The 20,566-nt window shown below is 38.9% G+C and overlaps 1 protein-coding gene across 2 annotated transcripts in view; it reads right to left on the bottom strand.

The window, feature by feature from the left end:
* Positions 1 to 20,566, bottom strand: part of FGF14 (fibroblast growth factor 14) — a 624,624-nt gene that overhangs the window by 174,972 nt on the left and 429,086 nt on the right. Inside the window, exon 1 of one of the 2 annotated variants that reach the window (XM_056109722.1) lies at positions 8,869 to 9,167. The exons of the other annotated variant lie outside the window; for it this stretch is intronic. Coding sequence (XP_055965697.1) covers positions 8,869 to 9,061 — 193 coding nt within the window. The 5' untranslated portion in view covers positions 9,062 to 9,167. Of the gene's footprint in view, positions 1 to 8,868; positions 9,168 to 20,566 lie in introns of those variants that run through there. 2 annotated transcript variants of the gene reach the window in all.

Genomic DNA, 20,566 nt, shown 5'->3' with positions numbered 1-20,566 from the left:
AGAAAGAAACCTTTAAATTGCCCTTCTTATGTTTGTGATTACTTCATTCTAAGATTGCAAATTTGGAGTAATGTATACCATTAAATAATTAACAAAATGTTTGTAACTACATTGATTATGCTAGTGAGTTAAAAATCTGAGAAACAGTGATTGCTTAATTATAAGTCTTTCCATTTGGATTATATTTATATTTCATTTTAAATATAAACATTTAAAACTATAATTCTTGAAAAACTATTCAAATTCTTGTATTTTTCATGGGCTTGTAGAAGACCAATATAAATTTATATTATCAGGAATACTATCAATGTTGAAAAGAATTCCCTGAGTACTGCCACTCCTGATCACAGAACCAAGAATAGTTACTTAACCCCACCAAGTCTGGCCAATTCCCCTGAAAGAATAGTCTTCTAAAATAACAAACATCAAGTGACTACTTCTTAATGTAAACTAAAATATCATTTTTAAGCTATATATTAAAAAATGTCTTCTAAAGACACCTGGGTACCAACAGAACACTAATAGTATTTGCTAGGACCTCATGTCACATGATGACAATTCTTAACATGTAAACAAACGGAATTAGAAATCCAGATGTACTGTAATTTGGAAAGATTATTTAGATAATTTCACATGTAAAGTTTTAGTTGGGATAAGCTAAGTCTAAAGTATAAAGTATTGGGACTGGAGCGATAGCACAGTGGGCAGGGCATTTACCTTGCATGCAGCCGACCTGGGTTTGATTCCCAGAATCACATATGGTACCCTGAGCACTGCCAGGAGTAATTCCTGAGTGCAGAACCAGGAGTTTCTCCTGTGCATAGCTGGGTGTGACCCAAAAGGCAATAAATAAATAAATAAATAAATAAAATATAGAATAATGTAAAACCACCTTTACCCACATCATAGTTTAAAGAAAACAAATATGTTCTGCATGAAGTCCTATCAGTAAAAGTATTGTAAACCAAAGTGCCTAATGAATAACAATAATAATAAACTTGTCTGCTATGGAGGCAAGCCGCGGGGTGAGAGGGAATCTGGGGACATTGATGGAGGGTTGTGGGTACCAGTGGGTGAAAGGATTGGTGTCAGAACACTGTTTCTCTAAAACTCAAACATGAATAACTTTGTAATTCACACTAACTCAAAGAAATAAATTATGAAAAGTTGAATTTCAAGTGTTGTCCAAGTATGATCAGGAATGGGTATAAACCCTTGCAAGTCACCAGTGGCCTTGACAAATATTGATAAGGGCAGAAAGAATTAAAAAGAAAATGGAAGGAAGGAAATTGGAGCTTTCTCTGTTAAGAAGTTTTGTTAATAAAGACAGTTGGTTTAATGGCCATTGAAGAGTATATGATCAAGGGGATATTATTTTTAAAGATGAGTACATTGCTGCACATGTATATGGTAAAGAGAATAGGCAATGATAATTTACTATCATTTGTTTATAATTATTAATTTTTAGTATAAGGAAAATCATAACTCATGGAAGATGGATAGAATGATTGCACTGATATCCTGAAGAATGGATATATTTCTTAAAGAGGTCCTGACCTGAGGAACACTAAGGGCTCATTCTCAAGTTCATTAGAAAATGAAGATGGTAGATCTGCAGATGGCTTGTGAAAGGAACTATAGAAACATATTTTAGTTCTATTTTCTTACAGAAATCTGTATCAAGGCATCATCAAGAGAAAAGATAGGTAGGGGTTACAATGGACTATAAAACAAAAAAGGATAATATTTGGTTAGGCAGAAATACATTTTTTAAAAATTACTCCAAGAGCACACTTGAAGTTATTTACTAAAGATTTAAATTAAGCAAAACAATTTGTACATTCCTGTGCTTCTCTTAGTCAAAATGAGCTCTAAACTACAAGGTATATAGGCATTGGTTAACCAGTTTGTTCTACCGTTGTAAATAAAATAACAAGAAAATAATAACTAGATGATAAAAATCAACAAAATAGTCTAATAGGATATAAAAAGATTCATTAAATACTCTTTCAAATTTAAATTATATTAAGTGAAAACTGAAATCCACAAACAACTTAGACTAAGATCTAAGATCTTATTATTAAGACTGTTAGTCTATATATTAATACAAAAATAGCAATAGCACACAACTATAGTTGTAACAATCATTTGAATGATTACCTTGTGGCCCTAAGCAAACTTCAGTGGTTTGCTTCTTTACCACTTAAAATAAAGTCAGTAAAGAGGGCAACCAATAGGACATTAGAATAGAAATAAGAAGTGTCTAAAATACACAATTTGGAAAATTTAATGAAAGACTTAACAAGAAATGAATTGTACAGTAATGGAAGCATTTCAAATTCATCCTTTAAAAAATTTAAGGTCAATACTGGGATTCATTATACAGATGATATCCATATTTTTGCACATTTAAGTGAACTAGAAAATTACAGTTATAATCCTACTTCAAAAATGACCTGGTAAAATTGAAAACTTACTTTTCCTGACTATTCACAAAGTCCATAAATGAGTCTCTGCTTCTAGAAAATCTTATTATGGCCTAAAGTTTTAAAATGTTAATAAATAACTCTTACACATTTAACATTTATTATGTTCCTTGTAGTAACATGTCACTCATTAATAATGCGTTTATAATGCCATTAAGAATTGAAATTGTGCAAACTTAGTAAAGATGGACTTAGGCAGAGGGAGATTTACTTTTAAATTCTGAAATCTTTGTGCCTCAGTTTCCTAACAGCTACAAAATGGTGATCAATCTCAACTAATTGAAGTAATGTAACTGAAAATGTGGCAACTGAAAATTAAAATTAGTTAAAAGCAAGAGACTCTGGATTCATCCCAGTAAACTGAGTTTTATCTTCAACTCCACTCTGTAAAGTTATATGGGTTTGAACAATATATTTAACCATTTTCTTTATATTCCTAAAATAGATCAATAATATTAGGCATTTCTCCATTAACAGGTAATTTAGAGTATTGATAGATAGGTACCAAGGTCTGCCTATAACATAGGTCTCTTGGAGGATGAAATTATATTCAGTGACACAGTGTCTAGCACTGCATTATATTGGTAGTTCTTAAACTACTGGAAGCACAAGTATCCAGTCCATTGTTCATTGCTACCGCATACTGATCTCCAATAGCATGTCAGTGCTACATAAAATGCTGCAAATAGGATGTTTCACTCATTCAGCAACTACTTGTGAAGCATTATATTCCTGTCACTGACTTTTATGTGGTTGTCTCCCATTATCATACATACCACAAAGTTCTCTCTTACATCCGATATCAAAAATTGAAAAAAGCAAATATGAAAGATCTATTCCATAAAACACACTTCGGAGAATATAACTTTATGAAGTGAGAAAGCAGTCACTACCCCAAAATGTTGTTATACTTGAATTTGTCTAGAATCTTACTTCCACTTCCTCTGTTTTCCTGACACTCAGGAAAGAGTTAGTCCTACCATGCTCATGGGAACTGGGTTTCCTGAGAAAAGCATTAAATTCATCACAGTTAAAGTTACTAAATTAACTGTCCTCTAGTCATCACAGTGCAACTGACTTTAACTGCGTAAACCTTCATGGCCTCTGACCTGTTCGGCTTTACCATTATTGCTTTTTAAATTGAAACTCAACCCTTGCTTACGGAAATTACAATTCAAAATAACAATGTGATTTGTACTATCTAAACAGCACAGTCCACTTTGGCAAAAGCTGTCCACCACTTGCTGATAAATTAACATGAAGTATACCTATAAAGAAACCTAGATTTCCAAAGGAAATAAGATTTAGGAATATTTTATCAATCTTTCCCATTATATGTTTCCCATTCTTTTCAATTCAGCAAAATAATTAAGAAAATATAATTTTAAATAGAAGAGAAGATAGTCTATATCCATTTGAAAGGAATTATTCTTAAAGCTACACTTTATATATCTACATATATGTATATATACATATATATATATATATTCAACCTAGTCTATGAATCTAACTCAAACCATCTTACTTCAATCTTAAGCACATGTTGCCTGACCTGCTATATGGTCTTATGTTTTACTTTCTGCATCTTCTTCATTGCCTATAACAAAAGGAAAACCATGACACTATAATAAGTCACAGAAAAAGACAAAAAGAGAGTAAATTCAACTTTTCTATATCTCTCACATGGGTTTGTTATCAATTCAGCAATCAATAATATTATGAAATCCCCCGCTTCTTATCTAACAGTCCCATATTTGGTAAATAGACTTTGCTTTTAATGTTCAACATTTGAATTTAGAAATATCTTATCTTGGTAAAATTAACCAAGAATAACAAAAGCAAGTGGTCTCAAAAGCTAGAAAGTTTCACAGACCTGACCTTAGAAAATGAAAAGTACTTCCACTTCCAAGGAAAAAAGGATCACATTTGGGGTAGGAGATATTCACCTGTTTTATCATGATATAAAAGTAAACAGGTGGTCTTTGCATGTCCTCTGATGTCTCTGAAGTGGAAGCAAGGGAACAGTGTCTTTTGAGGACTCTTAGCTGCTGATTGTTTTCTACCAGGGTGGACACATTTGTTCTTCTACAGAATCTGGTAAACAGGCACTTTTTATTCCAGTTACTCTAAAGTAAGTGAGAATTTAACTGCCACACTGGCTGAGCTGTTAGTTTAAATAGGGTTATATGCTGTTTTTTTTATATTACAGAATTACTTGAGAACACATTTTAAGAGAGTTCATTTTTCATTTCTTGTTTTATGACACTGTGCAATTTATTTTAGGCAAAAATCTAAAATCTAGCAAGAAACTCTAACACTGATTTAAACATATATGACAAATGATATATAGTCTATGACAGTAGCCCTCAAAAGTAGACTTTAAAAGAATTATATTAAGGCACACGAAAGCTTCTGACTCTGCAAAGAAAAAAGGGATTTTTCAAAATTCAAATTAGAAAAAAAATTTGATAACTCCCAGGGATAAATATTTATCAACCTTATAGCCTTATCTTAAGTTTTAAATTTTTAAGTTCCCAATAATAAAACTATTTGCATTTTTTGTTTCTTTATGCCTTCCTCCTTCTTCAGCTAAATTAGATAATTTTAACATATATATTCATAAATTAAACCCCAAATTGAGGTCGTTTATATTCCTCCATTTTAAAGAATAAGTTACAAACTTATAACCATTCTCCCAAAAGTATAAGGCGAATTATATATATTTGTGCAAACTTAACATATATTAACTTTCACAGGTGTATTTCTAATGATATTGTGGTGTGTTGCACCACTGACCTTCCTTATTTCACTCCAATTAATCCAAGGACAATGAGAAGTACACATGGTATGACAGACACTATCAAAAATTAAGAGCCTATGAACATGCAAAAACAGATTTTCCTGCTATGATCTACTGAATATGTTCTGAATTAATTATACCCACTAATAACCATAGCAGTGAGGTATACAAAGGCACAGGAAGGATTGTTGTTACTTCCCAGCAATTAAGAACAACTTTGCAGAGAAAGGCAATTCTCCAAACTGAGGTATAAAGAAAAATGCTCAACAGGTGAGGATAGAAGAGAAAAGTCTCTATCCAGAGAGCAACACACATACAAAAGCAAAGGCACATGAAAGGCACATGGCTAATTTGGGGAACAATTTGGGGACTTGAGGCACTACTTGAGGGAATGTTGGCTTATGGAGAGAGGGAAAGGTAAGAAGAAAGTGCATGGAGGAAGGTGAAAAAGTCAAGGTGTAGATCACAGCAGATTGGCTGTCTATCTTGCAATGTTCTGTCCTTTGAAAGATAAACTCATTCCTTTTAGGAGGCAATAGGGATTGGGAAGGAAGGCTGCGACCAAAAGGATGTAAGTAGGCATAAGACATATTCTTTACATGAAGAGAACTAGATATGGAGCTTCTCCTTTTCCCAAACACAAAAATGTCATTTTCGTTGTCAAAACGCTATTCTATTTACAAACATAGTGCTTATGTTGAACGTAGATGTCAAAATGTAAAGTTTATTTACAAATGGGCCTTGATTCAACATGACTGTCCTAAAAGTTTCTGTACACAGTTCGTTCCTACCAGTAGGTTAAGATTGTTCTCACTCAGATGCTCTTCAAATCTCTACTGTTTCCTCAAATGTGAATCTCACTCACCCCATAGCTCTCAGCATGACCTGCCCCATCCTCTGGCCTGGATTAAGCTCCCCTCCCAGCCTTCCTTCTGCCCCTTCTACCATCATCTATCTCGGTCTTCTTCGTACTCTACAGAGCTCTGAGTTTTGTACTTTCCATTGATTGGTTCCTTGCCATATGCAGCCCCTCTAAGTCCCTCCCTGTAGGCTCCACCATGGAAACAGTTTCATCTTTTCCTGTCACTGTTTTCATGTAACATCTGGAAGAGAAACTCAGGCATTACAGATTCAATAACTATCTGCCAAACAAAATCTTTACAAGTAGAAATGAATATAAAAATGTCATGCCTAAAATTGTGTCTTTAAATTAACATCTTACACTCTTAAATTTTTTTTCCTATGAGCAATTCTTATGCAGAGACTCTTCAATAAAAGGGTAAATATGACTAAAAAGATTTCCAAAAAGAACACTGAATTTAATAATCTAGTGTTTTGGTGTAGATGGTTATAATATAAATTCATATAAAGTAGTCAATAGGTAAATTCTAGCATATGTAGAATATATAGAGTATATTTACTTTCCTTAAAATTACTAATAGTAATAAATTCATTTCATTTCTGCTACTTCTGAGATATTTTTATTTTTCTCTTTTCCACTGAGGAGTATATTTTATTATATATATGAACCATAGAATAAAAGAAAAAGTTCTTGTGAAAAACCTCCTATCTTCTTTTCCATTTTCGAAAAAAAGCATGTAGTAGAAAAGTGCCCCCAAATATGTATTTCTTACAGATCATTGAGGCATGCATTTAATTTCAATCTCATGAATATCAAAAGAGGAGTCTGGTTGATAATGATGAGATATATGTTTAGAAATCTCATCTATCTTTCTATATCTAGAAGAAAATATCCCCTTACATTAAAATTCAGAAGTGTATAGAAAATTCCCTATCATCTAATTTGACATAAAACACTCATTATACATAATTATAAAATATTCCCCTGGTATATATATTTAGAGAATATGCAAAATAAGTTTTATTTATTATCCATTTTAAATACTCTTATCAAGAAGATAATATGACTATTTACTTTAAGCAGATGGCAAATTTTGAACTCAACCTGTTGAAAACTGATCTCAAAAATAATCTGATGGAATAAGGGGAGAAATAGACACCTGAAGTACTGATAATATGACCCATTTGGAATCAACAATGTTCAAAATAAGCAAATTGATCTCATAAGGGACAAGTTTGCTAGATAAGGATCTGGCCTAAAGTAGAAAATTAAAACCCATTTTTCTTAATAGCTTTGAAACAGATCTGCACATAACATTGTCTCCAAGTCCTCTGCTTTGGTTTTATCGTCTTATCTTCTTAAAACTTTCACTCTGATTTTCTCTCAGACACTCGACTTTAAGCTTAAGTTTAAGAGCCAACAACCCCTAACTTCTAATTGACACAATGAGTACTGTCCTTTTCAAGTGTTTATCTGTAACCTAACTTTTAGCATGCATTAAAACTTTGGGTCCTACATCAATATGTAATGAGTGTGCATGTGTGTGTGTGTTGTGTGTGTGTGTGGTGTGCTCACATGCATGCACACACACACAATCACTTAGATGCACATACAGTGTGCATGGTCCTCTCTCTTGTCTTTGCAGGAACAGGACATTTGGAGCAAATACAGCTGGTCATGCAGAATACAGAGTGCTGGGCAAACACATACTCCTATTAATGTGGTTATATGCTTTCAGGTTTCCTGCCAAGCCCACTTAGTTATGAAAAGCAAGCAACCCTCCCTTTCTCTCTCAGAACAGGTCACATGCTCTCAAAACCAACACCGGGCCACCTGAATGCAGGAAGGAACAAAGGCCTCTGGTCGCTTTCTCAGACCATGACATTTTGAAGGCAACCAAGAAAGGTCACTCTGGGCAATTGTGGTTTTAAAAAATCTACCTGTCCAGTATGGCGACTGTTCTAGTGAATCTCCATGGAGTGACTGCATGCTTTGGTACTTTACCAGTCTTGAGATGGAAACGACCCCATCCTAAGGACAGCACATCCTTATCAAGTCTCCAAACCAGGCCCATTCTTCCTCATACTCTACATCCCTTTTTCCATCCCCAGACCTGGTCCTAAAGCTTCCAGAGTGCCTGGCAGCGCCCCCAGCAAATCCCAACTGAACTAGGTCTCGTGGCACACCAGCCTGTGGCCCAGAGCACAGTGGGGACACCCCCTCTCCCCAAAGTCTGACAACCAAGCGGAAATCCAGGACTCTTGTAGACGAAGAAGCATGTAGACCCCCAGACCTTCCGGGCTGCTTACAGGCATGAGCCCAGAAGGGGTGGGGTGCTGCTGGAAGAAGATATCTTTCCCAGGGTGGGGAGAAGGATCTTGGGAGATGAGAGAGATCCGGGGGGCGAGACCCTCGAAGGAGAAAAGCTGTTTTTCTGGGAACTCAGCCCTGCGGAGGAGGCTTGGCGAGCAAAGGGCAGCCTGGCGGTGGCGTTCCCAACAGGGCTGAGTTGGTGGCGGCTACAGGTTGCCCAGAGCCCAACCGGGTCCCGCGGGCCAGGAGCGCGCAGCGGAGAGTCGGGGAGGGGGGGGACGCCGAGGTTGGGCAGGGCAGCGGGGGGAGGGTGGTCCCGAGAAGAAGGGGAGAAAGGAGGGGTGGCCCGGAGGAAGCCCAAGGGGAGAGGGCTGGGGGTCGCGCGGGCCCCCGGGCCCCGCACAGACCTTGGCGCCGCAACCTGCGCTTCTTGAGGCCGAAGATGCGCACTTTGGAGAAGATATCCACCAGGTTGCCGTTGCACAGTCCGCGGTTCTTGCTGGGGCTGCTCCGCCTCCTGCTGGCCGACGGCCGGTCCCAGTGCTGCTCCCGCGCCTGCCGCTTCTGGCGGATCAAGCCGCTGGCGATGGCCGCGGCCATGGTGGCCCAGGCGCGGGTCCGAGGGAGGAGGGCACCGAGGTGCGTGGGGAGCGGCCGCGAGAGCGCGGGGCGGGCGCAGACAGTGGCCTTCGGGGGACGGGAGCGGGCTCGGGGCGCTCAGTCCCGACCCGGACCCATCGCCCTCCCGGCGGGTGCGCCCAGGGCGCAGCGGGCACTGCACGGCGAGAGGAGGTCGCGGCCGCGTTGGAGGCTGGCGAGGGGCTCGGCGACCGTCTCGGCGTCTCGGGCTCTCCGCGCTCCCTGCCCGCCTTCTTCCCGGGCACTGGGGGAAAAGCCCGCTCCTGCCGGGGCTCAGCGCGTCCGTCGGTCCCGGGCGCGCCTGGCAGGACTCAGCTGCCCGCCTGGCACTGCCCCCCGGCCCGTGCCGCTGTCGCCGCCGCCGCCGCCCGCACTCTGGTTCTGCCGGTGATTGCCAAGTGCTGGAGAAATCAGCATCTGGGGAGAGCGATGTGCTCCCCCGAGATCGCTAATCAAAGCGCCTCGGTCCCACCCTACTACGGCCCCCTCCCCGGTCCCCCTCCTGGGTCTCGCTTCAGCAGAGAAGAAAACAGAGATGTGTGTTGGGTAACGGTTGTTTCAAAATAGGAAGAAGGCTTAAGAAGAAGAAAGGAAGCGTAAATAAACCGCAGGAGGTGGGGCGCCAGGAGGTGGCCCCCAAGCAGGGAAATTGGAGGGAGACGGGTGCGTTTCTCTCAGGCGAGATTGGCAGGTTCCCGGGGCTGCCACGCTGAGGCTTCTGGCGCTGAAGGAGTCTCCGGGTCCACGGAAACTCTCAACTGCGGCTGGAGGGCGTGTGGCTTCGACCCTCCCCGCTGATCCCCCAGCGCCCCCACTCCTGGAAGGCGGAGGGGAAAGGAGGGCACCGGGAGTGGAGGGGTCGGTCCTGGGCTGGGCGGCGCCTCCGCACCTAACCGAGTCTTCCAAACTTGCTGAACTCCCTGGGCAGTCGGCTAGAAGGTGACAGAGCCAGAGGAGCTGGAGGAGGGAGAGGCGTCAGGCGGAATGGAAGGAGTGACTTCCCAGAGCTGCGCCCCGACACCCAGCAGGGCAGAGGACAGCCACAGCAGCTAGGGGGGGTGCATCCACCAGATGGTTGGGGGAGACAGGAGAGAAATATTAAGGACTGGGAAAGGCGGGAAGGCGTCACCATGTTCCTGTGACAACAAAAAGCAGACTGGATGGAAAACTCTCCTCTACCCCCTCCTCACACACACACTCTCTCTCTCTCTGCCTCCTCTTTCGCTTCCCCCTTCTCTTCTTTTTATCTCTCCTCTCTCTTCCTTTTTTCTCCTCTCTCTCTCCCCCCCTTCTCTCTTTCTCCCCCTCCTTTCTGTCCCCAAAGCCAAATGAACTGTCTGTAATTCAGTGCCTTGTCTGCTGCCTCCTCTCCTGGATTTCCAGCCTGGGGCTTGCAGCTCTGAGTCCTCAGGATGCAATAGAGGAAGGGAGCAAAAGGAGCAAACTCTGGGAGAGAAGCGTTTCATGCTTGGCTAGACAGATGCAGGGCCATTTTCTAGGATACACTTGGAGTGACAGAACCAGGAGAAGCTCCTTACCTCTCCCCTGGAAGCTGTTTTGCTTATCATTTTAGCTGTTTCATTTATCAGTACGGGAAGGTAAAGGAAGGGACTGCCAAAAGGACACGCTCTGTCACTGGGTGAGGGATGGAGGAAGGCAGACTGCATAGGCCATCAGGAGACTTGTAGCCAGATCTTCTCCGATGACTGCTCTAGAGCACTCTAGGCAACCTTTCCTGGGAGCAGTTGTGAACCATCACTCAGTTCTATTTGTCTCAGGAATAGGCAGTGAAGTGCTACAAATATTGGCAACTTGGCAAGTGGGAGAAGTTCAGCCAAGGGCTGATTTCAAGGAGGTGCCACACCTTCTGCTTCTGCTAGAAAAACCCGTCGACAATTCCTCCAGGAAAGTGAATGCAGCTCTGCTGAATTTATTATGCTCTCTCCATATTTACTACCAAGTTTCCTTGGGCAAATAGAATCTAATCTGAAAGGAGCATGAAAATTGGGTTTCATGCAGAGATCATGGGCTTTAGGCTGGGCTGTGAAACGCTTAATATTAAGGAATACATACTCTGTAAGCACATTCTCACTTATCTTGTTATGCTGTATCTAATTTTTAAATATTCCATTAGTAAAATGTATTGGAAGAAGTAGTGTTGGAGAAAAACTTCAATCCCTATTCACCCGTGATTTAATAAAAGTTAGCAACAGGAATGTGTTAGCCATTGTATTATTTGTTTCATGGGATCTTGTTCTTTCATTTTTTTTCTGAATCTGTGTGCCGCATAGATATTCTTAAAACAGGGGATTGTCATCTGCAGAGATGGATATGCCTAATTAAAAGCTATTAGCATACATCTTTTTAAATCCTCTTTGAAATGATGCCTATCAAACAAAAACAAAAAAGTAGGCACCCCTGCCTTCCATTGATGAAAGGAAGTCAGTGGAACACTTAAAATATTACACACTGAATTTTCCAAATAAATTTCTAATTTATTTCAGATACATTTATCTAAAACTTTTCATCGTGAGTTTTATTTTAAAAAGTATTAAATTTTTGATGTAGTAACTCTCTTAAATATAGTTCAAATCTCACAGCCAACAAAGTCTAATTTTATCTAAAAGACTTCTTTTAGTCTTTAAAATATATGCTTACTATATTATTTTGAAGAGAATTAGAATTGAGATTTTTATTATTCCTGTTGCTGTGTTGATTGTTTTCCTTCCACTCCTTTTTGTATACTGCAGCCTTTCCAACCAATTCCTTGTACTAGATAACTAGGGAGATGGACTGGTGGCTGCATCAGACGACTCTCTTAGCGGCTCAGCCACCTCTGACTCGGGCGGGATTCAGCACCGCGGACAGGATCCTGGCCAGCCCAGCGCCCCGCGCAGCGGCTAGGTTCAGCACCACGGACAGAGCCTATCCCAGTGGGTCTCGGTATCGGCTCTCCGGGCGCCGGCAAACCCCCCTGAGTGGGAGGAGCGCGGGCTGAGAACCCTGATATTCTCCTCCCTGAAAAGCAGCTATCCACCCCCTCCTCCCTTCAAAATAAGGTGGAAAGAAGATTAATCCTCACAGCTCCCATTACATTAATAATAGACCTTGGAGCACAAAGCCTTTCCGTTTTCTAATAGCCGAGAAATACTCTTCCCGGGTTCTCAGCGCCTGGAACGGCGGGCTCAGTCTCCGCGCGTCCCTTTAAACGGCGATTTTCACAAACATTAAGCAGTCCTTCCTATTCTTTGGGACTTCCAGTTTTAAGGGTGGGGGGCAGTACGGGAATAATCGTGCTTTTTCCCTTTTCCCTTCCCCAAACAGTTGGGTTGTTTACAGATGAAGGTAAGCGAAAGAAAACGCAAGAGAGCCATCTGCTGTCTTAGCTGTGATTTAAAAAAAAAGGCATGTACAGAATCAGTAAGGAAGCCCGTTCAGGGCCGGTGAACAGAATCCATGGCTTCTTGTGATTCCGAGAACAACTTCTCACACAAGCGCAACTCCTGGGAATAAATCGTTTCCCCTTTGCTCTGGCTGGAGGGCGTGTGGCTTATAGACACACACAGTTAACTACCTCCTGCATAGCTGCAGTGACCCAGACGCAACTATCAGGAATTGAGGGTTAAACCCTCTTAAGGTTTACTTCTTTTTCTTTTCCATTTTAGTTTGAGCACCGTGGTTTATAATATTGTTATGGTAGGGTTTCTTGCACAATACAATCCAGTCCCCACTCTCCCTCGAAGTGCCCCTGCACCAATGTCTGGATGCTCCGCATCCCCCAAAATCCTAGTCTCCCACTTCGTTTCCTGTAATAACCTTTCTGTCCTGGCTAGATGATGACCTACAGGAGGCTGTTTTATTCTCAATTTCTTCATCTCTAAAACTGAGAAGTGAAGTGAGTCTCCTTCACAGCTCACGTGAGGTCAGATTTAATAAACAACAGTAAAATTGCTCTCTCCAACGTGCCCAAATTGGAAAGCCATTACTCATTATTTTCCAAATCGCTCACTACTATTTTGTAAATTCTGCTCTGATTTTCATATTTTAATAGAAAAATATGTCTCCAGATTATATCATCATTATTTTCTAAATGGATACATGATAAACGAAAATAATCCAAAATATTTAAAATTAATTTGGTCCTGAGGAGATAATACAGCAAGTCAGGCACTTTCTATATAGCTTTAGTGAAGTTGAAGTTCAAATCTTAAATTTGTAATTGACAAAAGCTGAGAACTTAGACCTAAAAGACAATTTTTCCCATCCATTGAACACCTATAATAAAAACTGTTCCTTTCTTTGCAAAAACTGCTGTGTATGCTGAGAAAAGAGTTCTAAAACTGCAAAGTCTGATAGAAGCATTAGTTCACTGAAAACAAGTTATCTAACAATATCCTTGGGCTTGCAGCTCTCCAGAACACCCCTCCCTGCAACTCTGCATATGTTTTCTTTGCCCAGAACATTTGCATTGCTCTTTGTAAATAATCCACTGGTAATATGGCTAAGATCCCAACAGGAATAAGGCAAACTGGACTGTCAGCAAATAATTCCAAAAGTCTCAATTTTTATAAATTAAGACTTTCAAAAGGCTTAGTTTGAAAATCTCTTTAATAAGACTGTTATAATTAAACTCCTATAAGATTATAGCATTATAAGAGATACATTGTATAAAGTATACAGCATAGGATTAAATGAGATGCATTATATAAAAACAGAGCACTGTCTGGCACACTGCTCTATTTCGTGATAGTTTTAGATAATTTCTTAACTCCTTATTGTTAATTTATACAATGACCAGTCCTAGACTGACAATTCTATGAATATCTTTAAAACATGCTAAACATGCTTAACATGACCAAGATTAATCTTTTTATTTTTTTTTTTCTTCTTAAGAGGATAGGAAAGTCTTTTTTTTTTTTTCATTTTTTTTTCCCCTTTATTTTATTTTATTTTTTTTAAAGTTGTAGATTTACAATTTTTTGTGCTTTGGTTTCAATTATACAATGATCAGATACCCATCCCTCCACCAGTGCCCATTTTCCACCACCATGGATATTATCCCTCCCACCCCCATCCCCCCATCCCCCCGTCTCTGTGGCAGGGCAATCCCCTGTGTTCTCTCTCTCCTTTTGGGTGTTGTGGTCTGCAAAAGAGGCATTGAGTGGCAAACATGTTCAGTCCATAGTCTACTTTCGACATGCATCTCCCCTCCTGGGAGGATCCTCCAAACATCCTTTATTTGGTGCTCCCTTCTCTATCTGAATAGCCCTTTCCTCTAGGATACCCGGCTGGCCTCTAAGTTATGGAGTAAGATTAATCTTTTTAAGACTGTCAATCTTCCCCATTTCTGAAATGACAGCTCCATTCTTCTGATTCCTCAGGGCAAAAATAATACTTTAAAAATTTACTTTATTTTTTATATTCCTTATGCAACCTTTTTCATAGTGAATATCTTCTGTTCACTTGATCCTCAAAATATATCCTAAATGTTACTTCTCACTACATTTGCTATGACTTAGCACCACCATTTTGACTATTTCAAAAGGAATTATTCAATCAGCTAATCAGTGGCTGAATAAATAGCAATACTCCTACATTAAAAAAAAAAGAATTATACTGGTTCCATGGGATCTATTCTTATCCTTCGATAAGTTTTCAGCAGTGTAGCTACTAAGTTATAAATGAGAGAGTATCTTGCTCCTATTCAAAATCCCCACCAGAAGGCAAAGCCCCCATGGGGCTAATAATGTCCCTTATGACTTGTATTCCAACCATCATCATTTGGGGACTCCAGGGCCACATGAGTGTTCAGTAACCTCCATTTGTTCTCTGATGTCACTTTTACTTATTTCTCTTCACTCACTCTTGTTCTTCCTCAAACTACCTGGTATGCTCTAAGAGAGAACATTTATTCATTATCTTCCACCTGGCCCTCAGATCCTTCCATTTTTCTCACATTTTATTTTCTCTGTTGATATTTTCTCTGACTGATCCATTAAAAATTGCTAACACTGTCCCCAAACACAGCCCATATTTTTTTTTTCCCCTTTATTTTATTTTATTTTTTTAAAGTTGTAGATTTACAATTTTTTGTGCTTTGGTTTCAATTATACAATGATCAGATACCCATCCCTCCACCAGTGCCCATTTTCCACCACCATGGATAATATCCCTCCCACCCCCATCCCCCCATCCCCCCGTCTCTGTGGCAGGGCAATCCCCTGTGTTCTCTCTCTCCTTTTGGGTGTTGTGGTCTGCAAAAGAGGCATTGAGTGGCAAACATGTTCAGTCCATAGTCTACTTTCGACATGCATCTCCCCTCCTGGGAGGATCCTCCAAACATCCTTTATTTGGTGCCCCCTTCTCTAACAGCCCATATTTTTAATCTTCAATTTATTTCTATGGTATTACAGAGCACTTCCCACTTATAATAAACCTATGTACTTCCTTTTCCATTTGAAATATCTACTCCTCTTAAAGAACAAACCTGTCAGAGATAGTATAAAAGTTAAGGAGCATGTTTTGCTTGTAGCCATGTTTGCTTGATGCAAACCCCTGGACCCATTCTCTACATTCTTCCTTGATTTCTATGATGTCACCTGACAACACCCTTTTCAAGTTCATTACTTTGAATTCATGATAATTGAAATAGGTATATATGCATATTTCTCCATATTTCTCAGGAAATTATAAATTAATTATAATGACCTACAGAAGACTCTAAATAGAAGTTGTTTTTATTAACTCTATCATAAATGCTTAGAGACAACATCTTTTCAATAAAGAGTATTGTATGGGCATAAGAGCACCATGTTCTGAAATGTCTTTGGCTTTCTTCTAGTTTTAATTCTGTTATGTCCAATCCCCTCTCAGAGAGCCCGGCAAGCTACCGAGAGTATTTGATATGCCAGACACAGTAACAACAAAGTCTCCAATGGAGACGTTACTGGGCCCGCTTGAGCAAATCGATGATCAACGGGAGGGCCTTTACTTTACTTACTTTTACTTATGTCCAATAGTTCTGAATGAAAGAACTAGAGAGCAAAGAAACAAATCTTCTCCAAATATTTCATCTCAGAGTGTGTGATTATTTTTGTCACATGATTCCACTAGAAATCAATTACATTTTAAACAGTTCCTAAGCTAAATGTAAATATCAGAGTTTAATGTTTCTTCACAAACAAATATTTACAAACTAATTTGGGATGAAGTAGAGTTAAAACAGTATATAGTGGCATTTATGCTTTCATCCTTTATTCTGGATAAATAGTTTTACTTGAAAATACATGAGAAAATTCTGGGAATGTAGTCAATATTGATGTCCTTTTTCATTTTGGAAGAACATCAAAAAAGAAATGTTAAGACATACTTAGGACACATTTCAACTAATTAATTAGGATTGATTGCCTATCTCTTCATTATAGTTTGTTCAAAATACTTTTTCAGTGATAGTATTATTGACCTTTATTTTAGATTCAAATGATATCTAAATGAATACTAATATAGTTTAAATTGGATTATTCAAGAAGTGATTTCACTAATGTCATATAGTCCTGTTAATTAATTTTACTGGATCAATTTTTCCTAGTAGGCAACAGATTTTATCTAATAAAAAAGTCTGGAAGGAATTGTATTGTTGCTTAATATTTTCATTCAATAAAGAAAAAGTGGAAACTATTGCTACCAAAAACTTATGAACACTCTTCCCTATAGAAGCAATACCAGATTGATACTAGCAGATGGCTCAGCTCTACAAATCTAGTATATTTTTAATTTGACTAATATGTTAGAAACAATATTCTCAGTGGCTTCCAGTTTTCTCTCTCCATTAGAGTGAACACAATAGTGCATTTCAGGGACCAGAAAGTAAGGAACTTGCCTTGCAAGCATTTGAGCCCTGCATATGGTACCCCGAGCACTGCCAGGAGTCATCCCTGAGTGTAGAGTCAGGAGTAAGCCTTGAGCACATCTGGGTGTGGCCCAACACCAAAACAAAAGTACATTTCAGAGCTTTGACTGCTGATTTAATCAGTATTTACTCCAAGTCAATAATGGGAGGTTGCAATATCAATTTTGTCTATTTATTTTTCTTGAAATTGAAAGTTTTTAATTGAAACATGATAGCTCATAAGAGTAGTGAAGTTATTTCATAGTTGCACTCCTTTCAGTTTCTCAAGATCCTTTCAACTGTCCCCATGTTCTTTCCCCCTAATATTATCAGTTTCAAGTGATGTACAGAGGATTATTTTTTAAAATTGTTAAATTTATCACTATGAAACGGTGGTATTTTATTTTTCCCAAGTTAACAAATGGAAGTTCATTTATAATCTCTACATAAAGTTCACAGATGATATAATCTTACCTAAGTTTTAAAAATTGTTATTTATTTATAGCACTGCCACTGTCCTCCCATTGTTCATCAATTTGCTTGAGCAGGCCCAGTAATGTCTCCATTGTGAGACTTGTTGCTGTGTTTGGCATATTGAATACATCACAGGTAGCTTTCCAGCCTCTGCCGTGCAGACGAGATACTCTCGTTAGCTTACTGGGCTCTCCGAGAGGGGCGGAGGAATAGAACTTGGGTCGGCTGCATGCAAGGCAAATGCCCTACCCACTGTTCTATCATTCCAGCCCTTATTTATTCATATTCAATAATTATTAAAACTTCCACCTGTGTAGCAATGAGTGCTTCGGAATGATAGTGTTATTTTTGCTGAGTATATATGTGTTAAACACATAGAAACATGTAGAACTGTACTCATAAATTGCCAAAACACATAAAGAAATCCCTGTGATGAAGGTGTTATTTCCACAAAGTGAAAATGTGTTGTAGCATTCACTAATAATTTCCAAAGAAAACTGACAATCTTCCAGTTTAATAATCTTAGAAACCAATTCATTATCATCTTAATATAGCAAATAAATGAAATTTTGAAAATGTGTCAACAAATGGTAAGTCAAATTAGGTACAAGAGTATAGATTTTAACCATGACTATTTTAACATAAAGTAAAACTATAGTTCTTCCAATTTCTAATATGTCTAATTAATATTATCATGACAACCTGTCCAGAATTTATATACATAGTGAAATGGTATCATTATTTTCATTCAATTGAAGTGAAAGCTAAGCCCAGAAATGTTTAATAATCCCTGCATTTATATGACTGCGAAGTGGAGGAACCGGAAGTGACATTTCTGCTTCTTTTATCACACTCTCCCCTGGCAGTCAGATATTTGACATACAATCTGTTGTAGCACCAAGCCTAGAATGGGAACTCATGGGATGTGATGATTCTCAAAAGTGTCTGGTATGATTTAAGAATATTTGTGAACCTCCTGAATTTTGTATACTGCACAAAATATGTTGTGTGTGCATCTTTTCATAGAACTTGGATAGTTTTCCTCCAATATGTAAAAAATAATCTGTGTTCAAATCAAAACTAAGAACCACAAATATAGAGTGACTAGAAGAAGTAATGGTGATGTAATACCCAATAAAACATTCTCTAAATATAAACATAATACATGTTCATAAAGGGAAAATTGAATAGGAAATGTAGCACTGTCCTCCCATTGTTCATCTCTTTGTTCGAGCGGGCACCAATAACGGCTCCATTGTGAGACTTGTTGTTACTGTTTTTGGCATATTGAATACACTATGGGGAGCTTTTCCATGCTCTACTCTGCAGACGGGATACTCTCGGTAGCTTGTTGGGTTCTCCAAGAGGGATGGAGGAATCGAACCTGAGTCAGCCATGTGCAAGGCAAATGCTCTACCCACTTTGCTATTGCTCCAACCCGAATAGAAAATAATAAATAAAAATCACCTCTATGTTCAAATATTTTAGTGTATTTTTCCAGTTTAAAAAATAATTTCACATGACAATTGATCATATTCAGAGCATAGTTGAGTGACTGAAAAGACAAGGTTGAGTGGCTGGAGACAGAGTAGAGTGTGGGAGGCAATTGTCTTTCACAAGACTGACCCAGGTTTGACCTCCAACACTCTATACAGTTCCCTGTGCCCAGACACGAGTAATCTCTGAGCACAGAACCAGATGCAAGTCCTGAGCACAGCTGGGTGTAACCCCCAAATGCAAAAGAATAGAAAATAAATAAATGAATAAATGACATGATTGAGGTAAACACCAGAGGGTTTATCAAAGATCATATTTGAGGTATATGACCTGGAAGTTCAAGATCACTGTCTATGTTATACAGGCCTCCAACAGCTCTTTGTAGCACAGAACACACATTTTTTTAAGTCATGATGCACATGTTCCAAACCATGAAACCAAGCCCAACATCCCATGGGTAACGTATCAGGGAGTCAAGCACCTTTCTTAGCCTTAGTGTTCAAGAAAAGTTTCAGATAATCTGGTTTTTATCTTGGAATCTATTCCTAAGAGATGTCTGTAAAAGGAACTTCCAAAGTGCAACACACTTATGAAATGTTCTAAATCAATGCCATGCTCCTTACCCACTTACTCTGAACCTACGAGCTGAAAAATCTGTTCCTAGAAATTATTCCTCTGAGCTCTTCTCCGAAACCTACCATATGAATTCCTATTGATTTTTTTTGAAAAACAACTATAAACTTAAGTCCCTTAAAACAGCACAGATTTCTTCTCCTTCAACTGTGGAGGTACAAAAGTACCATTAGTTTCACTGAGTTTAAGCGAAGATGTCTGTAGAACACAAAGGAATGAATGTGCTCTCCTTTATTCATCTTCTAGAGTTCAACATCATTCCATGTCTCATGATTTTTCCTTTGTGTCTCTGAACCTTCTTGTGTCAGATCTAACACTGAGTCCCAGGTTAGGGTCTTCCCTTGTAGAAACATGAGGGCTTGCCTTGGGCCCTACTTCAATCCTTAGGATAACGCCTGATGTCAAAACATCTTTGATCACCTGAACAAAGTCAACTGACATATTCACCAGTTCTATAAATCAGGACTTGAACATCCTGATCAGTCCTTGACTTAGACTAATCAACTTACCCTTTCTAAAACACTTGGACACAGAAACCTGCTCAATGTCAGGTACCATTGCAGGACAATACGTAATTTTCTGATTGATTATCTTTCCATTATTGTTTCAAACTAAAGAAACAATGTGAGAATGAATCATATTCTAAAACCCCAATTCTCCTAAAATCCTAATTATTGCGCTAGCCTTTTTCTCTCTTACTCCTGAAAGCAGAAATAACTCTATGCAGAGATAGAGAGAAGCCTTTATTGATAGAGACAGGGATGGAAAACTGTATAAATAAACTCCATTTGACTCATTAAATTAGTTATTCGAATTAAAAAGTTCAGAAATTTATTTTTTGTCTGTCTTTCATATATTTATTAATTTTTGTCTAAAAGCAATGTAAATAATTTTGGCTATTTACTAAGCTCTATACCTTGTTGGAACTCTCTGTACAAGAAATTAAATATGTCCTTTCTATTGCTAATTGCTGA

The sequence above is a fragment of the Sorex fumeus genome, unplaced genomic scaffold (genome assembly GCF_029834395.1).
Source record: "Sorex fumeus unplaced genomic scaffold, SorFum_2.1 ptg000008l, whole genome shotgun sequence".
NCBI lineage: Eukaryota > Metazoa > Chordata > Mammalia > Eulipotyphla > Soricidae > Sorex > Sorex fumeus.
Note: the sequence above shows the minus strand (reverse complement) of the source record. Positions and strands in the feature narration are given on the sequence as shown.